This window comes from Ranitomeya imitator, chromosome 7 (genome assembly GCF_032444005.1).
Source record: "Ranitomeya imitator isolate aRanImi1 chromosome 7, aRanImi1.pri, whole genome shotgun sequence".
Taxonomy (NCBI): domain Eukaryota; kingdom Metazoa; phylum Chordata; class Amphibia; order Anura; family Dendrobatidae; genus Ranitomeya; species Ranitomeya imitator.
The window spans coordinates 65,430,844-65,453,889 of record NC_091288.1 but is presented as its reverse complement, the minus strand read 5'-3'; the positions used below and the strand labels follow the sequence as shown (position 1 = coordinate 65,453,889).

Sequence of the window (23,046 nt, the reverse complement as noted above, 5' to 3'; positions counted from 1 at the left end):
CGATAGAGTATAAAAGAATATCCTTTGGTCTTCACGGGGCTTGTATACCTTTGTTTGGGCAGTATGGAAAAGCACTAGTTTTCTGGACTGATTCTTGCAGAGGTATTTTGCAAAAGACATACTGCGCACCCATGTTTGTCCCTGTATGGCTTAACAGTGACATCTGTTGGGAAATCCTGGCCACATATATATCCGAGGTCCACTGCAAATACAGGGGTGCATGGACAGTATCAGCGCAATGCTAGCAACGGCCACTTGGGCCACATGGCTTCAGTCTATGGTCTGGCGCCAATGATTGTCACATTGTGTCAGCCTTCTCCACCTCTTCCAAAGCCCCATTGTGCCCCAGATAGCTTCAGAGTCCACCACCAACCAATCTTAATATCATCTGTGCCATTATAAATACAGTTCCATAACCCACTTTAGTTGTTTTTAACTTCCACAGACATTTAAAGAGTTTGGTTTTGTTTATTCAAGGTCATTCTGATAACAGGGCATTGCAGAATGGATACAAATGAGATTATTAATTGGTTTGCAAAACCCTTGCATTTACCATACAGTTTTCAGCTACCGGTTGTCGGGTTTCCATGGAAAAAGAGCAGCATGTCTGTGTCTAATTGTTTGGCCTTGTATATCTCCAGTGCCTTCATTAATGTATGGTCTCTGTATTCAATCGCAAAGTTCTTTTATCATAGGCTGATGGAGCTATGAAAGTATAGTCAGAATCTGCTCCTTGTCCTGGCGCCCACTTATCATGGCTTTATGCATGCACGATGCATCATTATTCTGCCTTTTGCTTTTATTTCCTGGCCTTGTGATTAAGGCATGTCTGGATTGTGAATTAGGACTTCTGGAGTCGATAAGCTGGTTCACATTTGAGGTCAACCCAATAAGATGCATCAGTCCTGGTATTTTAAGACCAGAGAAGAATTAATTTGTTTGGTAACTTCTGTTCTCGGAGTTTGTACTGAGTTGGGGAAGAAGATTGGAGAAGAAATCTTTGTTAACTCTTTTCAATCTGGGTCTGGTGGTTTTTTTTTCCATATAAAGCCTCTTCATTTGATTTTATTTAGAAAATTGTCTCACTAATATGTATAGACCATAATGACAGCACTGACTCGTATTGAATTGATGAGCTGCAGTCACATGAAGGAATGAATAATGAATGGCATGAGAAAGTGCCTTAGTTATCTCATTTGTTCTTGCCGAGACTAGAAAATGTCTCCCTGCTGATATAAAAGCACGAGGGACATTTTATATTCTAATATGTATACACATTTGGCTCACCAATAAAGCTGTGATCACACCGGCTTCCATTTTTTAAAAGAGCTCTCTGGGAACAAAAATTATCTATTGCCCTGTTCTTCAATAGGAGCTGATTTTCAGTACCCGGCAGCGGTGGCTACTCATTACATGAAGCTCCATTCAGTGTTCACATCCGGCTGCCACTGAAGGTAATAACAGCTGGTCAATGGGGGAGATGGATGTTGTACTCCCACTAATCTGATATTGATGACCTATTCTAAGGAAAACCCCTTTTAAAGGAGAATTATCACTTTTTGAAGTTATCCCCTATCTATTACACAGACGGTAACGTTCCTATCACTGCGGTCTGTTTGCTGGGACCCCCATCGATTCTAAGAACAAAGGATCTGAATTGTCTCTTGTGATTTAAAAGGTGATCGATTATGTGCGCTGCCGCGACATTCTTACGGCGAAGACCCGACGATTGGTGTGCTAAGCTATCTCTGCCACTCCAATTGAAGGGGTTGTCCAGGCCTTTTTTTCCCTATGGGGATAAGAACTTATGGGTAAGTAGAAGTTAACTACCTTCCTGTTCTGCCTTATGACGATCCCTTCTGGCTCAGACGGCGATTCTCCTGCTTCCTTTGACCTCACATCGACAAAGCAACTCTTCCGCTCTACTCTGTCGACAGGGTGATTTGACAGCTGGCAGTAAGGCAGCAGGGAGCCGGCTGTCAATAAACATGATGTTGGCAGTGATGTCCCATAGATAGAGCAGAGTGTAAGAGAAGAATATGCTCTGTCGACATGAGTCGAATGACCGTCAAGAGTGGCCCGTGACCGGGATGAGATCGTTGCAGGGCAGAAAAGGCAGGTAATTAGCAACTACCTGCCAGTAAGTTCTTAGCCCTGCAGGGAGAAAAAAACAACAAAGTCCTAGAGAATCTCTTTAAGAATGAATTGAGCAGAAGTTCACATGATCAACCAGCGGTCCATCCACATGGGGCGAAGAGTCCCAGTTCTTAGCATCGATGGGCGTACCCCAGAGATCGGTACGATATCTCCTATCTTGAAAATACCCCTTTAATGGTAGGCTTTCAATGAATAGACAAGAGATTACAGCTCTGAAGGGAAAGCATAGTGATTTTGAAGTTTCTTGCAGTCCTCTGTTATCAGCCTCTTTATATATCTAAATTACCCACAAACCATCAACTACGAACCAATGGGAGATTCACATGCAGTCAATATTTTTTGGTGACATTTATTGAAGTGGCTTATTTATTTTACTCACTTTTATAGCGCTATCATGTTCCACAGCACTTTACTGACATCATCATCACTGTCCCCATTGGGGCTCACAATCTAAATTCCCTATCAGTATGTCTTTGGATTCAGAGTGTAGGAGGCAACTGGAGGAAACCCACGCAAACATGGGGAGAACATACAAACTCCTTGCAGATATTGTCCTAGCTCTGTAAGGATACAATGCTAACCACTGAGCCACCGTGCTGCCTCAGGAAACTGCGGTGGTTAGCCACAAATATATTAGCCATTTTGGATTGGGCTAGTTTGTGGGCAGACCAAAAAAGAGACCCGCAACAGATCAGACTACAAATCCACAGCAGAAATCCGAGAGTCGGCCTCCTAATTGTGGGGTGGCTTTCCCTAAAAATACACTTTGATTTGTAAAGACTCCACGTGAACATACAAGTAAAGTGGCTCCTAAACAGGCCAAATACAGAAGTAGCAGCTTACCGACTTTATAAGAGAGCTTTCAAACAGCATTTTTGTCCACTTTCATGGGTCCCGTCTGGGACCCACCACAAAACGGGATTCAGACGTATGTGCTGACGGGGCCATAGACTATCATGGTGCTGACAGAGTCACCGTGTGCTCTGCAATGCATCATTTTTGGGCATATATGCTTACCTGACTCAGATGTAGTAGACTGCGTCTGGGTGTCCGCCTCTAGTAGGCGTACATGCCTGAAAACGATGCATGAAAGAGCACACGTTGGCACCATTATAATCGGCGCATGAGCTTGAATCCCGTTTTGAAGGGGATCCGGACGTAAACCCTGATGGGGCCAACAAACACGGGTAAGAACATTGCATGAAAGCACCCTTAGAGCGACTGAATTACACAGATTTCTTCTGAACATTCGTTGCTCCAGATCAACGTTTGTGAAGCCATGAACATTCATGAACGGAGAAAGTACGCAGCCCTCCACAGCTCTGCCCTACACAAGTGTGAAACCAGCCTAAGAAAATCTTGTATCATCACTTTTCTGGAATTTTCTTCAGTAAAAACATTTCCAACATGTCCAATATTATTTGCACAGAGGATTAAGACAATTTCAAAGAAAAAATTAATCCTCAGACCTGTCATATGAGCCTCATTATCTCCAACTATTGACAGCTCAAAAAGACAAAGTTCCATACTATTTCCACACCATACTGTACCGTAATAACTTTTTTTCCAGATTTAGAAAAATTTACCTTTTTGGTGAGAGTGAGACGGTAACCACTTCCAAATTTCTCTTTGAGGAACCTTGGTGTACCACAGCACCTCAAACCTCCCCTCTCAAGGAAAGCAATGCGATCGCTTAGAACTTCTGCCTCATCCAAATGGTGAGTGGATAAAATGATTGTTTTATCTGAAATAGCAAAGCAAAAAATCTTTTTTATTTCCATGCAAGAAAAGCAGTCAGAGCTAGACTTCACCCGAGACAAAAATCGAGTTCTCTGCGCTCCTCACACTGTATCTAGATACCTTGGTTTAGCCAAAGTGGTTTATTGATGCACTTCTGACAATCTGCCCCTCAGGTACACACCTCGTTTGTCCCAACTCTGTTATCTTCATCCCAAGGAAAAATGGAAAAAAATTGTGCAAAAACACAAAGGTGAAGGCTTCAGTTCTGCTGGACTCTGCTGCATAGGCTGCCATTTGTGATATGGAAAAATAGGGGAGAAAAGCAGTCCACCTCTGCAGAGATTTTTTTTGTTAATAAAGCACCATTCCAGTGTTTTTTTTAACTGCACAACTGGAGTGGTGCTTTAAATGTAATTCCCCTGCTCCCCGTTTCGTACTCACCTGCCGCCTCCTTCATTGTTTTCCTGCATCACTCCTGTCGGTCTCCGGCGAAAAGTGACCTGCCGGCAGCTCTTGTGTTTCATGGAGCGGCACGGAGGTCACTTTTCAATACAAGTCTATGAGAGCCTCGTTCTGGCCTCGTTCTGGCTCACATAGACTTGTATTGAGAGGTTGTGACATAGCTTCTGACCAGTCAGGAGCTGGGCTCACAAGATGGTGCCGCAGGACAGGAGCATTGTGTCGTTTGACTTTTATAACCTCATGGTTTCTCTGCACATTCAACCTTGATATGGACTAGGGTCCTACATCAGCTCAAAAATCATAGATAAAATAATTACAAACTCTCCTATTGGACTACAAATATTGAAAAACTAGACAAGTGTGAACAGGTACGAGCTAAGAGAGACTCTCTATAAATGACTAACAAGCCAAAGCTGCATTCTGTAACGCTATAGTATGCAAACATTGAATATATGAAATTGGACCTGCATTACTACTGTAGAAAACATATTATAAAATATAGGTACTTAGCGCACAAATTGGCCAATTCATGTGAGCCCAACAGCCAGAAACAAGGCGTACCCCTTTGTTGGGACCCTAAACCTGACATGTTGCCTTTCCCGGGCTAAAAGCCTACATTTATATGGGCAGGTAGGATAAAGCTCTATTTAAAATCTCCTTAAGCTGATGGTAAAAGTGCTGAGCGCTCTCAGATTAGACAATGCAAATGATTTAATGGATCAGCCTTAAAGGGGATGTCTGGCCTTAGGGTGCAAGTCTGCAGTCTCTCTTTGTGACTGCAGACTTGTGAATCCTCACGTCCAACACTCCATGCTGTGAGGCAACTCCGGTGTCGTTGGTGGGCAATTAACGGCAAGTATGTGATCTACATACATGTGGTCACATACCGACTAAATGGTGAAGCTTCACGCAATGTAAGTGAATCGAGTGAAGCCGGACATGTCTAGTCGGAATGTGGCCGGAAGTATGCAAATAGCAGACTTGCTGTTACGTGATCGTCCGCTCCTGGCACTGGAGAATTACAGTGCACGCAATGTAAGGACTAACAAGTCTACAGTCACATAGGATGACTGCAGATTTGTACTGCTGGACAACCCCTTTAATGCTCCTCAACCTCAATGCTAACTTTTTGCCAGGGTTGAATTGCTTTCCTTTTATGGGAGACCGCTTAAGACCCCTTTAAACACTAGGACCTGTGTACAACCACAATCATTGCACTCCTTCAGCACAATCTTCAGTGTTATAGGTCTTCTTACCCTTTTTATTTTTGGAAATGACTTCCCAGATACTTCGCCTTGAACAAGGATCCACCCCAGTGGTCGGTTCATCTAAAATGACCACTTTGGAGCCACCAATCAGTGCTATGCAGATAGACAGCTTCCTTCTCATCCCACCAGATAAGGCCTTTACTGGTTTGTGACGATGCTTGTATAATCCAGTGTCTTTAAGTGTCCTGAAAGCAAAATAGCAAAAATATGGAAGCTTAATATTAATATGTCAAGAAGCGGTATTACTCTGTGTGACTTTATGGAACACTGTATGTGTGAGGATTACATATTCTTCAAGGAGCATTTCATCTCTCTGCATATTTATATTTTATTAAAGAGTGGGAGCTGCTGGTGATTGCGGAAAGAGCGGCGTTCTAGCTTCCAAAAGAATTCAGTGTCAACTCTGGTCACCAGTGAAAGAGCGACACCCAGTGGCCAAGTGTTAAATAGCTTCTTAGCTGCAATTTCTAGTTTTCTGAATATTTTTGAAAGCAACAATTAGATTTACATTTTTCTGAGGGCAAAAACAATGTAACATCCAACATAAAAAAAAAAGCTAGCACATTTTATGCTACAAATGCCAAGAGTCAACGTTCAGGGGTTTTACATATTTTTTGTGTTGTATGCAGCCTTTTATGTCCTATAGTTCTAGGTTTGCAAAAAATTAAAATATATTTCACGAGACATAATATTAACTGTACCTAGGTGCTGGGCTGACTGTGTGTGGTGGAGGCTTAGGAGCATAGTTGTCTCCATACGCGGCCAACACCATCTATATAAAATAGTTGGCCTCTGTCTCTAACTGCCGCAGCCACAGCTGAGATCAAACAGCAGCTGTTAACGATTTAGATGCTGCTGTCAGTCTCTTTATATGCTGCTGTCCTAGTAACCCACTAGTGCCCCCCTATGCACAATCCCTGTCATTGCTATTTGGGGCTCTTTGAAGCTCAGATATATGCTGTTCTTCTTAGGAGCCTTTGATTTTTACTATGTACCTCAGCACTGCTGATGATTGCAGGTTCATTTTCCCTAAGAGAACTAAATAATAAGTGGAAAAGTTAAAATAATGTTTTAACCCCTCTTTGACATCGGGTGTAATAGTATGCCGATGTTGGACTCCCCCTGTTTGGTGCGGGCTCCGGCACTGAGCTTACACCTTTCTGGGCACATGTCAGTATATATATAAAGCTGACATGTGCCCACAACAGCCATGGGTGGAATCACAATCCACCCGTGGCTATTAACTAGATAAATGCTGCTGTCAATTTCTGATCAGAAGCACGTCGTAAATCCTGCCCATCGGTGACCCATCACATGATCGTGGGTCACCAATGAGTTGGCATGACAACCAGAGGTCTCAAGCAGACCTCTATGGTTCTCATTGCCTGATTGTTATGAGTTACACCCGATGATCGGCATTCATAGCAAGGGAACATTTCTGCTACACACAGGCGATCTGATCATCGCTATAGGGTGATCAAAAGATCGTATCTGCACCAAAATGGTATCAATAAAAATGGCTGCTTGACGCGCAAAAAATAAGCCCTCACCCAGCCCCAGATCATGAAAAATGGAGATGCTACAGGGGTCCTGAAGTTGTCAGGATCTAGCGATCTGTCCAGCTTCAGAGCAGTGCTTACAAACTCAATAGAAAAGAGCTTGTAAGTCCTGCACTCCTTATCAAAAAACACCTGCCGTCAATGGGCAATGAGCAGTACACTATGAAAATAAAACTCAATCTATTCTTAAACTAATAAGAGATAAAATGTAAATTTGCTTGTTTTTACAAGCACTTAGTAATTTTTCCCATTTGAGAAGGTGACAAATCCCCTTTAAAGAAAATATGCCATCATGCAGAATCTAAAACCTAATATCTACAGTTAGTGAAGAGTAAAATAATATATCAGTTAAAAGCATGACGATTGGACTGGAGTCCCAAACTCATCTGATTTAGGCTACGTGCTTTCTGCTCTCTGCTGAGCACAACATCCGAAAAAGATGGAGACCAGAAGGAATCTAAAGTGACTCCATCGGCCTCGTAATAGTGAATGGCTCTGTCGCGGTTTCTGGTGTTTTTTTAGGGATTCCGATTGAAATCCTGATGCAATTCTTATCGGAGAGCACCGTAAATATGTGAACCTAGCTTATTTACTCATTTTACTTACTGTACTTACGGTAATTCTGAAATAAACAGGTTGGAAAGCTAATTCCTAACTGACATACTGCTGCTTTAGTAGCCCCGATTCTCTAGAGCGTAAAGAACCTGCTCTGCAGTACCCAGGAGCAGCCACTACACTCTGTACACTGCCCATATATGGAGCTGGTAACAGCTGATTGGTGGAGATGACGGGCATCAGAACCCCACCGTTCTAATATTAATGACTTATCCTACAGAACAACATTTAAGCTCAATCAGTGCTAGAAGTAAAATAAAACTATGCTAATATTTTTGTTTAGCCTGGGGATATTATTTTTTACTTTTCCTATGCAATATTTAGACAACTGCTTCTTCTGAGTATGTGATTTTAATTGTTGAAGGTGTCATTATAGAGAGTTATTGTTGAGCACATAACTATTCAGCTTACCCGTACATAACAATGACAAGAAAAAGCAAACCCTACTTACACACTACATCTTCCAATTACATTTGTCTAAATGAGACAATGAATTAATTCATAATATCATTAGTTTTGCAGTAATCTGCTTCTTGTAAGAGATTTACACGCCGTTCACTGCAGTGAAGGAAATATATCCACCCTGATCCTGATGCCGTGTCTGATACATGTACATAGGATCAATATCATCTGAAACACATGCGTATTATATAAAATAGTACTACAGGGTGTGCCATGTATATGGATACACCTAAATAAAATGGAAATGGCTGGCTATATCAACTTCCTGTTTGTGGCACATTAGTATATGGGAGGGGAAACTTTTCAAGATGGGTGGTGACCATGGCGACCATTTTTAAGTTGGTCATTTTGGATCCAATTTTATTTTTTTCAAAGGGAAGAGGGTCATGTGACACATTAAACTTATTGAGAATTTCACAATGGTGTGCTTGGTTTTAACGTAACTTTATTCTTTCATGAGTTATTTACAAGTTTGTGACCACTTATAAAATGTGTTCAAAGTCCTGCCCATTGTGTTGGATTGTCAATGCAAGCTAAGTGGCTGGAAGATATATGAAAAAATACAAGGACTGTAGTACAATTTCAATCTCCCTACAATGATCTCAGGAAAAGTATGGCAGCAATAAAAAGGACTGCTGCACACAGAAGTGTGGACAAATAAACAAGATAACTGCAGAAAGGAGCAACAGGATTTTTGCTTTTAAAAAAGCAGTTGGTTTGCACAGCAGCGTGCAAACAGCAATGCAGCTATCAGGGAGCCTTATAAGGCAGCCTAATAAGCTACAGAGCTGATACACAAAAATATAGCCTCCACTGTCCCTGCAAACAAATGGTGGTGTTGGACAGTGGAAATCTCTACAGCACAAGCAGTTTGGGGGTTAATCTTCCCTCCCTAACTATATCCCTTCTTCTGATGAAGCTGCAGCAACCTCTCCCTATGCTAAGATCGGCAGAAGTAAGATGGCGGCCGGCGTGCACGCCCCTTTATAGCCCCTGTGACACCGCAGAAAGCAAGCCAATCACTGTCATGCCCTTCTCTAAGATGGTGGGGACCGAGACCTATGTCATCACGCTGCCCACACTCTGCGTCCTCCTTCATTGGATGAAAAATGGCGCTGAAAGCATCATACGAAACGCGACTTTTGCGCGCAGATCGCAGACCTCATGGCCGATCCCACACTAGGATCGGGTCGGGTTTCATGAAACCCGACTTTGCCGAAAGTCGTCGATTTTTGAATTTGTCCGATCCGTTTCGCTCAACCCTAGTCACCTCCCATCTTGAAAAGTTTTTCCCCTCCCATATACTAATGTGCCACAAATAGGAAGTTGATATCACCAACCATTCCCATTTTATTTAGGTGTATCCAAATAAATCGCCGCAAGGTTCCGCTCCATTAGGGCGGTAGGACCCACTACGAGGTTAGCCGTGACATGGCAGTGGGCTTCATACAGTCTGATCAGAATGTTAAACTAAGAACCTCATGTTCAGTTATATAAATTTTTGCCTAGCGGCTTTAGATCAACGTATGACTTTTGGAGGTGCTGTCCATTCTTTTTTTCAGCATATTGCATGATCTGTCCTTTTTTTTCTTCGGATGTGCATTCCTCCCATTTGGCACAGGTGATTTTAATTAGCAGGAGACTGCAAAGTAAGGGGTCTAGCCCATTTTGGCTCTCACTGAAGAGCTGGAGGAAGGTGAGTTTCAATGCTCCTTTCATTTTGGTGTTGGTGCTGTGTGGCGGCCATTGTTGCTGTGGCTTTGTGCTGGTGGGGCGGCGCGGTCTGGAGTCATGGGGACTCAGTCTTGCAGCATGGGTGCTGTGGGGCACCAGGCCGTCCGCCCTGCTGGTGCATTGCCGCTGTGAAAGTGATCGCTGCACAGCTCCACTCCGTTAGGGCAGTAGGACCCACTATGAGGTTTGCCGTGATGTGGCAGTGGGCTTCATACAGGCTGATCAGAATGTTAAACTAAGAACCTCATGTTCAGTTATATAAATTTTTGCCTAGTGGCTTTAGATCAATGTATGACTTTTGGAGGTGCTGTCCATTCTTTTTGTCAGCGTATCCATAAAAATGGCCCGCCTTGTATATACAGTACAGCCTAATGCCCAAAATCAAGGCTGTAGTGTGTTTTCCACTAGGACACTCCTTATTAGATAATTCCTACAAGAAACATGGAGTCCAAGTCCATACATATATAAAATATATCACATTTTATTACATAAAGGTGCAACGAAAACAGGCAACAATTAGACATAATTATAAAATTGTGATAACACAGGTGTTTATGGCACGTGGCCCACAAAAAGTGGCGGGCATGGGTGGTGTAGTTCCTAAATATATATTATGTTATGTTGGAGTAGTAATATATCCTTACCCCCATGTAATGATGTAAGGATTTAAAAAGACATTAGAAAAAATCCTAAATGTCTAAACTAATGGATCTAATAAAGTGCATGTGCATCTGACCTGGGAACATAAAGCATGTCGATCATTAACCAGACTCTACATAAGTAAGTGCAAAGATAATTATACTAATGGGGAAAAGAGTTGGCACCAAGGTAAAGAAACACCTTACCCATCACAGACCCATGTGGACCCACGCTAACAGCAGTACCAAGACTGTTTTTATAATTGTTTATGGTTATTGTTTGATTTTGTATCTTTATGTAATATATCTATAATAATATAATATATATATATATATATGTATATATATATATATAATATATCTATATAGTACTATATCCTTACCCCCATGTAATGACGCAAGAATTTAAAAACACATTAGAAAAAATCCCATGTCTAAACTAATGGATCTAATAAAGTGCATGTGCATCTGACCTGGGAACATAAAGCATGTCCATCATTAACCAGACTCTACGTCACAAAACAATTCAAAGCACATAAGTAAGTGCAAAGATAATTATACTAATGGGGAAAAGAGTTGGCACCAAGGTAAAAAAAAACACCTTACCCATCATAGACCCATGTGGACCCGCGCTAACAGCAGCCCCAAGACTGTTTTTATAAATGTCTAATTATTGTTTGTTTTTGTTGTATCTTTATGTAATAAACTTTGATATATTTTATATATATATATGGACTTGGACTCATGTCTCTGGTAGGAATTACTGATACATGTACAGTACAGACCAAAAGTTTGGACACACCTTCTCATTTAAAGATTTTTCTGTGTTTTCATGACTATGAAAATTGTAGATTTACACTGAAGGCATCAAAACTATGAATTAACACGTGGCATTATATACTTAACAAAAAAGTCTTAAACAACTGAAATTATGTCTTATATTTTAGGTTCTTCAAAGTAGCCACCTTTTGGTTTGATGACTGCTTTGCACACTTTTGGCATTCTCTTCATGAGCTTCAAGAAGTAGTCACCGGGAATGGTGTTCCAACAATCTTGAAGGAGTTCCCAGAGATGCTTAGCACTTGTTGGCCCTTTTGCCTTCACTCTGCGGTCCAGCTCACCCCAAACCATCTCAATTGGGTTCAGGTCTGGTGACTGTGGAGGCCAAGTCATCTGCCGTAGCACCCTATCACTCTCCTTCTTGGTCAAATAGCCCTTACACAGCCTGGAGGTGTGTTTGGGGTCATTGTCCTGTTGAAAAATAAATGATGGTCCAACTAAACGCAAACCGGATGGAATAGCATGCCGCTGAAAGATGCTGTGGTAGCCATGCTGCTTCAGCATGCCTTCAATTTTGAATAAATCCACAACAGTGTCACCAGCAAAGCACCCCCACACCATCACACCTCCTCCTGCATACTTCACACTGGGAACCAGGCATGTAGAGTCCATCCGTTCACCTTTCCTGCGTCGCACAAAGACACGGTGGTTGGAACCAAAGCTCTCAAATTTGGACTTATCAGACCAAAGCACAGATTTACACTGGTCTAATGTCCATTCCTTGTGTTCTTTAGCCCAAACAAGTCTCTTCTGCTTGTTGCCGGTCCTTAGCAGTGGTTTCCTAGCAGCTATTTTACCATGAAGGCCTGCTGCACAAAGTCTCCTCTTAACAGTTGTTGTAGAGATGTGTCTGCTGCTAGAACTCTGTGTGGCATTGACCTGGTCTCTAATCTGAGCTGCTGTTAACCTGCGATTTCTGAGGCTGGTGACTCGGATAAACTTATCCTCAGAAGCAGAGGTGACTCTTGGTCTTCCTTTCCTGGGGCGGTCCTCATGTGAGCCAGTTTCTTTGTAGCGCTTGATGGTTTTTGCCACTGCACTTGAGGACACTTTCAAAGTTTGCCCAATTTTTCGGACTGACTGACCTTCATTTCTTAAAGTAATGATGGCCACACATTTTTCTTTACTTAGCTGCTTTTTTCTTGCCATAATACAAATTCTAACAGTCTATTCAGTAGGACTATCAGCTGTGTATCCACCAGACTTCTGCACACTTAAAAATCCCACTTATTAAACCTGACAGGGCACAATTGTGAAGTGAAAACCACTCCTGGTGACTACCTCTTGAATCTCAGCAAGAGAATGTCAAGAGTGTGCAAAGCAGTCATCAAAGCAAAAGGTGGCTACTTTGAAGAACCTAGAATATAAGACATAATGTCAGTTGTTTCACACTTTTTTGTTAAGTATATAATTCCACATGTGTTAATTCATAGTTTTGATGCCTTCAGTGTGAATGTACAATTTTCATAGTCATGAAAATACAGACAAATCTTTAAATGAGAAGGTGTGTCCAAACTTTTGATCTGTTCTGTACATGTCTGCAAAAATTTAAACCTGCATGAGTGACGGCCATCATATACCACTTATGGTGTGGAAGAGTGGGGTTTGTAGGGCATAACAGAGCTGAGTTTACCATTAGTACAGCTTATTATAGTGGTGTACATACTTTTACATAGAGCTACACATTAACCCTATATCAAAAATGCAATACCCAAACTGAGAATATTCCAAACTGTTCAATGACAAATTCAGCTCGCCTACATCTGGACGACATATCCATATAAATAAATATCACGCACCCATATCTCAAGCAGTCTGCCTGGTAAAGATATTCAGCTATGGTAAGAATACATTACATTCAGACCATTCCAAGTGCACTGGGACGGAGCCCTTAATGGGAATTTGCATTTATATTGTGTTTTATGTGTATACAGCATCCCAAACTGCTCCACAACATTTTGCAATCAATATAGGATCATCCGGTAGAGAAAAAAAAACGCAATGAGGCATCTTTTTGCCATCTTCTATCATTTTTCTGGACCATTGATCAGAAAGTTTTGAGCCGCAGATATTTAACTGAGATAAATCAGTACCTCCGTCTCTAACTTCCACATGAGACTGAAAGGAGGAAAAAAAAGCTAAAGTGCTATCAGATACTCACTGAAGAAAAAAGAAAAACAAAATGATCTTCTGCTGGACATGTGACTGATGATAACAGTTTGTGACGGCAAAAGTCTCTAAATGAATTTATCAATTATTGTATAATTTACCAGATGATTAAGATTAGTTATCAGCTGCAAATCTGCAATGTTACTGTAATAAAATGTATTAATAAAATGAGTTACGGTATATAAAAATATGTAAAAAAAAAATGGATGCTCGGTGCAAGGACTTTTCAGGCTATTATAGGTGCAGTATATTTTAGTCATGGAAAAAAATCTGCAAAAATGTAATTCAAACGATTTGCTTGAATTATATTTGATTTCCATCCAATTTATTCACTACAAAGTAAATGTGCCTTAGAGCAGGGGTGTCAAACTGCATTCCTCGAGGGCTGCAAACAGGCCATGTTTTCAGGATTTCCTTGTAGTGCACAGGTGATAATTTAATCACCAACTCATTATTTGTGTAGGTGATTAAATTATCACCTGTGCAGTACAAAGAAATCCTGAAAACATGGCCTGTTTGCAGCCCTCGAGTAATGCAGTTTGACACCCCTGCCTTAGAGGGAATCCATCAGCAGGCTTTTGCTATGTAATCTGGGGACAGCATGAGGTAGGGGTTAAAACACTGAACTCAAGGACGTATCACATGTCTTGCTGTGTGGTGTTGTTTACTTACACCAAAGGATAAAATAGATGGTGATTAACATGGCTCTGACTATCAGGCATGTAGGCAGTCATCTGACTCCGCCCCCTTCTGAGATAAGCAACTCACTTTCTATAGACATTGTATATACAGAGCCTGATGTGGGCAGAGTTAGCTTCATCAGCTCTGATTCTTTCACAACTGCTGCACCCAGTAATCTAAGGCTACGTTCATATTAGCGTTGTGCGGCGCAGCCACGGCGACGCATGCCTCATGCGCCCCTATATTTCACATGGGGCGCATGGACATGCGTTGTCTTGCGTTTTGTGACGCATGCGTCATTGTGGCGCAACTGTCAGGGCGCAGAGGGCGCTGCATGATGCAGTTTTTTCTGCGCCAAAAATCATGCAAAAAATGAATGCATGCGTCACAAAACCCTGCGTTGTGCATGCGTTTTGCATGCGTTGTGCGTTGCGTCGCCGACGCATCGCCGCACAACGCTAATGTGAACGTAGCCTAAGTGATACATTGTTGGATTCAGCTTCTCTTTATCTACATCATGCTGCTGTCAGATGAGGTAGCAAAAACCTGCTGACAGAGTCCCTTTAAGATCCATTTATGCTGCATGATGCACAGTATTAATAGACTGCCAACCTACAAAATGTTTGCTTGTCAGTGGTCGTTTAATAGCCTGTTTGCACAGGACCATCCCGCTTCAGATTTGCATTGAACAATCAGTATTACTTATCCATTCCTGCACGCCCTCGCTGCTTCTCTCCAGTCTTCAAGTGTTCTCTCCCATTGTGTCCCAGCATTTTTGGCCTGTTCACACCTACTAGACCTCAAAATGTCAGAATGTAATCCAGGGGCCAAAAATGTCTGGATGCATCAGGAGAAGACATCTTAAAGAGTCTACGGATATTTGGTGATTTTTCACTTAACAAAAGTGGTCAGAAGAAGTAACCGCAGTGTCCCCTAAAAGGATCCAACTTTCTAGCAAAAGTGTGACCTAAACTTCTGGGTTGTGTGGTCCCGCAACCCTCCATGGCCGCTCTTGCTTTAAAAAGAGCGATATCTTGTGAGATAATAATAATTTTATTTATATAGCGCCAACATATTCCGCAGCGCTTTACAAATTATAGAGGGGATTTGTACAGACAATAGACATTACAGCATAACAGAAATCACAGTTCAAAATAGATACTCTCTGCACTAACCCAGCACTCCCATGTACCTTACTAAGCTATTACTCAACGGTAACATTAATAGAGCAATGACATTGATAGCGCTGGACAATCTCTGCTCCTGCTGTCACTGTGACTGGTGTATAGAAGGCAGACAGTGCCGTGAGAACTCCGCCATGCCTCTCTGCACGCCGGTCACCAGAGCCGCTCCTGCACCGCGCTGTCTGTGGCTAAGGTATCATTCTACCATTCTAATTGCCATAAGAGTGTTGTGCAGACTCCGCTCCTGCACTCCTCTCACGGTGTCGGGTGGTACGTCCATACACCAAGCATCCATCCAGTCGTCACCGCATCTTCTGATCACCACTGATGGTGCTGAAATCCTCGGGACTTCTAGCTCCGATGAGGCCCTTGAGGGTTTTGCCAAAACACCTCATTTGAGCTGCAAGTCCTGGACTATCGTGAAAGACTTTGTGATTCCTATGTGAGTGGCGGTGATCAGAAGATGTGTCGTGGATCGGACAGAGATCAGTGAGGAAAAATGGCGATGGAGAAGTCAGCGGCACGGTAGGTATAAGGATTTTTTTTATTTTCTAACCTTTTGGTGGCCTCTTATTGTTCAGAAAAATGAGGGCCAGCCCGCCCCCCCCCCCCCCAAAGAAATCACATATTGGTGAAGGTGGATGATTGTAAAATTCAAGTAGAATTCAATTCCACTCAAATTTATTCACTCATCTCTTATATACAGCAATAAAATTAAAAAAAACAACAAGTTTTATTATTCTTTAAACGGAATATGTCACCAGATTTTTTTCTATAATTGTAGGGTACCTTTATTGACTGGGTACACATGCTACAGATTGAGATCTTCAGTTGTAGAAAATCCTGGGGGAAATCATCAAGCGTCCTTCATTTTTAATAAATGCCAGGAGTTCAACATTTTTTTTTTTTACAAAAAATACCAATGAATCTTTATTATCTTAATATTATCTCAATATTTTTTTTGCATTGTTTTCTACAACTGATTTATGGCCCTAATTTGCCTTAGTTTATTAACCTTTCTTTTAGAAGAGATGTAATTTAATGTTCTGTCAACTATCCGAATACTAATAACTCTTAGGCTTAATACATTGTCTTCAGTCACTATTCAATTTCTCTTTCATACATTGCAATCTTTTAAGATAGGGAGATATGTTGTATATCAAATATATAACGTTGTTTTATTTAGTATTTTTTTTCTTTCTTTACTAGAACAAACTAACGTTCACCAAAAGTAGTTGTTTTCTAACTAAGCTTCACACAGACTCTATAGATCACCAGGTATCAGGGACGTACCTCTTCACTTCCTCGTGCAGCTGCCGCTTGCCCCATTGTGGAGCTTTAGTAGATCCATATAGCAGTAAATGTTCCTTTGTGGTGAGATAGTCAAATAATACATCGTATTGCATGCAGACTCCCATATTCTTTCTGGCCTGGTCAAGATGTGTTCTTATGTCATTGCCATAAACATATATGGTTCCCGAGGAGGCACTGAAGAGTCCTGTCAACATGGAACTGATGAAAAAAAAAATAGACAATAGTAAATGATTTTACAGGAATTGAAAATCATAATATCTTGCATATGTCCTTACAAACTAAGACTGATGTGGCCAGCTTAGGCTTCTTTCACACTTGCGTCGGTATGGGTCCATCGCTAAGCGTCGGCGCAACGTACCGACGCACGTTGTGAAAATTTGGCACAACGTGGGCAGCGGATGCAGTTTTTCAATGCATCCGCTGCCCATTGTAAAGTCCCGGGGAGGAGGGGCGGAGTTTCGGCCGCGCATGCGCAGTAGGAAATGGCGGATGCGACGTATGAAAAAACGTTACATTGAACGTTTTTTAGTGATGACGGTCCGCCAAAACACGATGCATCCAGTGCACGACGGATGCGACGGATGGCCATCCATCACAATCCGTCGCTAATACAAGTCTATGGGAAAATGCAGGCTCCTGCATTCTCAAAAAATGACGGATTGTGACCAAAGCTGAAAAACACAAGTGTGAAAGTAGCCTTATTTCTAATGCACTGAAGCCCCTTCATACTTGCACTGGTGAGTTCATTTCGCCATTTCATGGTAGTACTCTCCAGTTTCTAGAATTTCTGCTACCTGTATGATCTGTGCATGATATCCACCCCCTCCTTCCTTAATTAGAGCAAAGTTTAGCTGGATGCTATTCTTCCTTAGTTAATCTGAGTCCTAGGCACAAAGAGAGGTGGGTCTGCTTAAAAGAGCTCAGAGTCGTTGGCAGATGGACTCATACACTTTGATTAAAATATACCGTACACCAAGGTGACTTGCAGCCCATCATTGGTTGTTTTTATGATAACATGCTGCTCCAGTCAGTTGAATGCTGTAGCCAATCACTGATCGCAGCGGTCCTGCTACTGATTGAACAGTGACACCTCCTCTTCCGGTACCAGCACAGACCTTGGATCGGCCTACACTGGATTCACCCGGATGTCGGTAGGCAATTATTAATTAAGGTAAATAAAAAAACTCTTTCACTAAACATGTTAGTAACTTGCCCAGCTGCCTAGTTTGGTGGACAACTACTACCTGTTGTCTGAAAATTGTACGCAAAGGGTAAAGGTACCGTCACACTAGACGATATCGCTAGCGATCCGTGACGTTGCAGCGTCCTCGCTAGCGATATCGTCCAGTGTGACAGGCAGCAGCGATCAGGCCCCTGCTGTGCTGTCGCTGGTCAGGGAAGAAAGTCCAGAACTTTATTTGGTCGCTGGACTCCCCGCAGACATCGCTGAATCGGCGTGTGTGACACCGATTCAGCGATGTCTTCACTGGTAACCAGGGTAAACATCGGGTAACTAAGCGCAGGGCCGCGCTTAGTAACCCGATGTTTACCCTGGTTACCATCCTAAAAGTAAAAAAAACAAACACTACATACTTACCTACAGCCGTCTGTCCTTCAGCGCTGTGCTCTGCACTCCTCCTGTACTGGCTGTGAGCGTCGGTCAGCCGGAAAGCAGAGCGGTGACGTCACCGCTCTGCTTTCCGGCCGCTGTGCTCACAGCCAGTACAGGAGGAGTGCAGAGCACAGCGCTGGAGGACAGACGGCTGTAGGAAAGTATGTAGTGTTTGTTTTTTTTACTTTTAGGATGGTAACCAGGGTAAACATCGGGTTACTAAGCGCGGCCCTGCGCTTAGTTACCCGATGTTTACCCTGGTTACCGCCATCGTTGGTCGCTGGAGAGCGGTCTGTGTGACAGCTCTCCAGCGACCAAACAGCGACGCTGCAGCGATCCGGATCGTTGTCGGTATCGCTGCAGCGTCGCTAAGTGTGACGGTACCTTTAGAGAGAGTGTGCACATACAAAACCCACATAGGGCTGAGCCTGTAATCAGATTACTAATAGTACTAATAAAATAGAGCTGTAGCAGAATAATAGTGCGTATTGTATCACCATGTATGGTTTTATGCCCAGGGGGTCAATATGGTGTATAACTACTAATAATGGAAATTTTAAAACCTCATTTATAAGGATGATCCCTGACTATAGAGGGGAGAGTAAATAAGTATAACAATAAATAATAATAATAATAATATGGTTCGTTTCTAAATGAGTGAGATCAGTGTCTCTGAGTGTCAATGGTATGAATGGTATATAGGAGAAAAAAAATGTTTTACCTGCTGCACCACTGATAGGAGATAAATAGCATTCACAGTCTCTGTTTCTAATCTTCGGGAGAAATAAAGAGAGGTACCATGGTCCACTGATCTTGTGTTAGAATACCAAAGGGGTGCAAGGCATCCAACTGATCCGGGTAGTGGGTATCCAAGTGTAGAGGTCAGCCAGACCCGTAGTCATGGCTGAGCTTATAATGTTTTGCGTGCCCTGACCTCCCTCCACATATAAATCACGTTTCACTTTCAGCGTACTTGTTTCTCTGTACACTGCGCAGTCAGGGTTCTTCTTTGGTTCTCTAGAGTCACCTTTTGCCATTTGTGTAATAACAGAGACAGAGTCCAGTAGTAACTCATAACGCAGAGCTTTACTTTCATAACTTCGCAGCACATCCAGGTTCAACGCAGCATCCTCCGCAGATTTCACATTACACGTCATTACAGATTTCCCCTCACTTTTCTCCCTGTCACACAGCTCAATATCAGGTCGTACCACACTGTACGTTTTCTCAGCATCCTCCCTGTCCAGGCTCACTTCCACTGGGGATTCCTTCAGCCATTTCGCACCGGATCTGAGGGCATCTACCCAGGCCAGAACCTGCCACATAGTGAGCGACCCACCTGTCTGTCCTGCTGTGTCTACCTTTATAGCTTCCAAACTTGAAGCTCAATCTTCTGTAACCTCTGTAGCTGCGTCTGTGCTGTTTCCCACACACTGAATGACTAGGTCTTGAATGACTGGGCAGCAGTCTTAGTGGTTAGCACTGCAGCCTTGCAGCGCTGGAGTCCTGGGTTCAAATCCCACCAAGAACAACATCTGCAAGGAGTTTGTATGTTCTCCCTGTGTTTGCGTTGGTTTCCTCTGGGTACTCCGGTTTCCTCCCACATTCCAAAGACATACTGATAGGTAATTTAGATTGTGAGCCCCATTGGGGACAGCGATGATAATGTCTGTAAAGCGCTGCGAAATATGTTAGCGCTATATAAAAATAAAGATTATTATTAGCGTTACAGGGTCTTACAGTTGTCCAGGCTTAAAGCCCACCTGAACTCTATGGGCGCCCTCGCCCTTCTGCCTCTAATCAGGAAGCTCCCTTCCTCTTACTATGGTGACCCCTCCTACAGTTAACTATCTACAGTGTGGAAGCCTATCTTTCCTAATGGGGGATCTAGTGGCCAAAAATGGGCATAAAAACTCTCTCTTACACTAATATCAATATAATACATTACAATATATATATATAGCAGAATAGAAAACTGAAAGGGGTAGACTTTACATCCCCGTAGACAAGTTTCAGAGTTCAAAGTTTGTGCGACAAGTCAGAAGCAGCAGCGCAGCCTCAGCCATGTGCAGGAGGGAAGAACTTGCGTGCTGCTGTGTGCGGGAGATGCGTTGGATACCCACTACCCGGACCAGTTGGATGCTTTGCGCAACTATGATATTCTAATACAAGATCAGTGCACCTCTCCTTATCTCTCCCGAAGATTAGAAACAGAGAACACTATTTATCTCCTATCATATCACAGATATGCCCATATACAGTATTAATAAGTCACGATATTTTGAAGCAGCACAAATCCTGTGCTTATCACCCAATGTAAACTTATAATAAAGGTTTCTCTGCATCAGATAACCTAAGGGTACCGTCACACTATACGATTTACCTACGATCACGACCAGCGATATGACCTGGCCGTGATCGTAGGTAAATCGTAGTGTGGTCGCTGGGGAGCTGTCACACAGACAGCTCTCCAGCGACCAACTATGCCGAGGTCCCTGGGTAACCAGGGTAAACATCGGGTAACTAAGCGCAGGACCGCGCTTAGTTACCCGATGTTTACCCTGGTTACAAGCGAACGCATCGCTGGATCGCATCGCTAGATCGCTAGATCGGTGTCACACACACCGATCTAGCGATGACAGCGGGAGATCCAGCGATGAAAGAAAGTTCCATACGATCTGCTACGACGTACGATTCTCAGCAGGATCCCTGATCGCTGCTGCGTGTCAGACACAGCGATATCGTAACGATATCGCTGGAACGTCACGAATCGTACCGTCGTAGCGATCAAAATGTTATAGTGTGACGGTACCCTTAGAAAAGTACTTACAGTGTTGTTGTTTTTCCAGCTCCATTATGTCCCAGCAGTGATGTTATGTGACCTTCGTAGAACTTTAGGTTTAGGTTTTCCACAGCTGCTTTCGACTGGTAGATCTTTGTCAGGCCATGAAGAGACACTCCTACATTAAGATCTGAGGGTTCCTCCTCATTATGTGGATAGAGGTCGTCTCCTGCAGAAAAAGTTTGTGAAAATATAAGTACACCTCATATTTTGATCGGGTTTTACAATGTTTGATATTAACACCTGGACATTGAACTTTAAAGTAATATCCATAGACTCAGTGGTGTAACTCAAAGCTCATTGGCTTGAATGGAAAATCTCCAATGGATCACAGGTCTTTAATATTAATAGTCTTTTCGTATTGCCAAAGGAACCCTTTGAGTCCCTTTAGGATCCAGGCCTGGGTGTATGTACAACCCATGCACTTACTATAGTTACACCCCTGCATAAACTTCAACATACTAGTAAGTGGCAAACAATTTTTCTAGGGACAGTTTATATTTTATATTTTAAGATGATATTTTCCAAGTAATTGAATGGTTAGTGCTTGTACAGAAACAGATGGCTGTGTTCCTCCAAAAAGAGTTCTAAACCCATCCATGGGTTATAGGTGGTGTTCCAGCTAACTCCATTCACCACAGTGGAGCTAAGCAGTAATTCCAGACACAACCTACGGCAGTGCTTCATGTGGAAGACCGCAACTGCAGGAATTAAAAATAACATTAAATCAAACGTTCTACGTATAGATGAACGGTAGGACGGTTTATAGGACCAAAGTCTTGATTTTTTTCTGTACACTGAACAATAAATAATGAATATATAAATGTACTGTAAGATTTGAAGCAACTATCTAGAGATCTTCTACTTTGTCACTTTTCTCCTTACCCTTTTTCTCAGGAATGCCATGAGCTACAAGATTAGAGATCATCAATCCACTTGGTTTCATGGAACAGACATTTTGTAATCCACAACATTCCTTCCAGAAGGATGGGAGAACAGGATAATACCAGGGAACTGCAATGCCATATTTTCCTTTAATAAAGCATATATAATTAGTATTAATGGCTAGTTAACAAAACAAAGAAAAAGATCTAATCAGTCACATAATTCTTACCAGGGAAAACTATCCTTATGTACCAGCCAACAATAAAATAAATCATAGCATCTATCAGCATAATCCAGCACAACCAGCCAAAACAAAACGTGTCACTGGCCATGGGGGAGGTATACATGTTATGCCACTGAATCCCTGCAATGACAAACAAAGAGTTAATTCTGGTAAGGGCAAAAAATAGTAAATCTTAGTCTTTTGAAATAGAAAATATCAACAATCCTTAAAAATGACAACCGAAAAGCTATTTTTATACTTGTCCACATTCTAGACCTATTTAATTTTATCTTTGGATCTTAATGGATTTTAACACTTGAGGAAGCTTTATTCAAGCTAGATGAATCACAAGTAACGTCCCATTGTTAGATGTGTACAGTCCCAAATGCAGTGCTTGGATTAGGCCAAGTTCCAAAAATGTCAAATATATATATATATATATATACATATATATATATATATATATACACATACTGTATGGCACAGTATGGGGTTACTTCGGTTTCGCTCCGTCTTTCTGATGTTCCAGTTCACGTGCTGTTTCACTTCATCAGGAGCAGTACACAAGGGCTGTGGATGGTGGACCACTCTGTATTTTCAGGAAGCACTTTTATTATACTCACAGACACAGACACGATCCTAAAAATTTCTGTTACAGAGC

General features: G+C 42.2%; 1 protein-coding gene across 1 annotated transcript in view; it reads right to left on the bottom strand.

Moving 5' to 3' along the window:
* ABCA12 (ATP binding cassette subfamily A member 12) overlaps positions 1–23,046 on the bottom strand; it is a 253,565-nt gene that overhangs the window by 78,784 nt on the left and 151,735 nt on the right. The window contains exons 31-36 of the mRNA XM_069735561.1: positions 22,392–22,526; positions 22,163–22,309; positions 21,266–21,446; positions 16,803–17,021; positions 5,616–5,812; positions 3,744–3,901 (exon numbers count right to left, since the gene is read on the bottom strand). Of these exons, the coding sequence (XP_069591662.1) occupies positions 3,744–3,901; positions 5,616–5,812; positions 16,803–17,021; positions 21,266–21,446; positions 22,163–22,309; positions 22,392–22,526 (1,037 nt within the window). The remainder of the gene's footprint in view (positions 1–3,743; positions 3,902–5,615; positions 5,813–16,802; positions 17,022–21,265; positions 21,447–22,162; positions 22,310–22,391; positions 22,527–23,046) is intronic.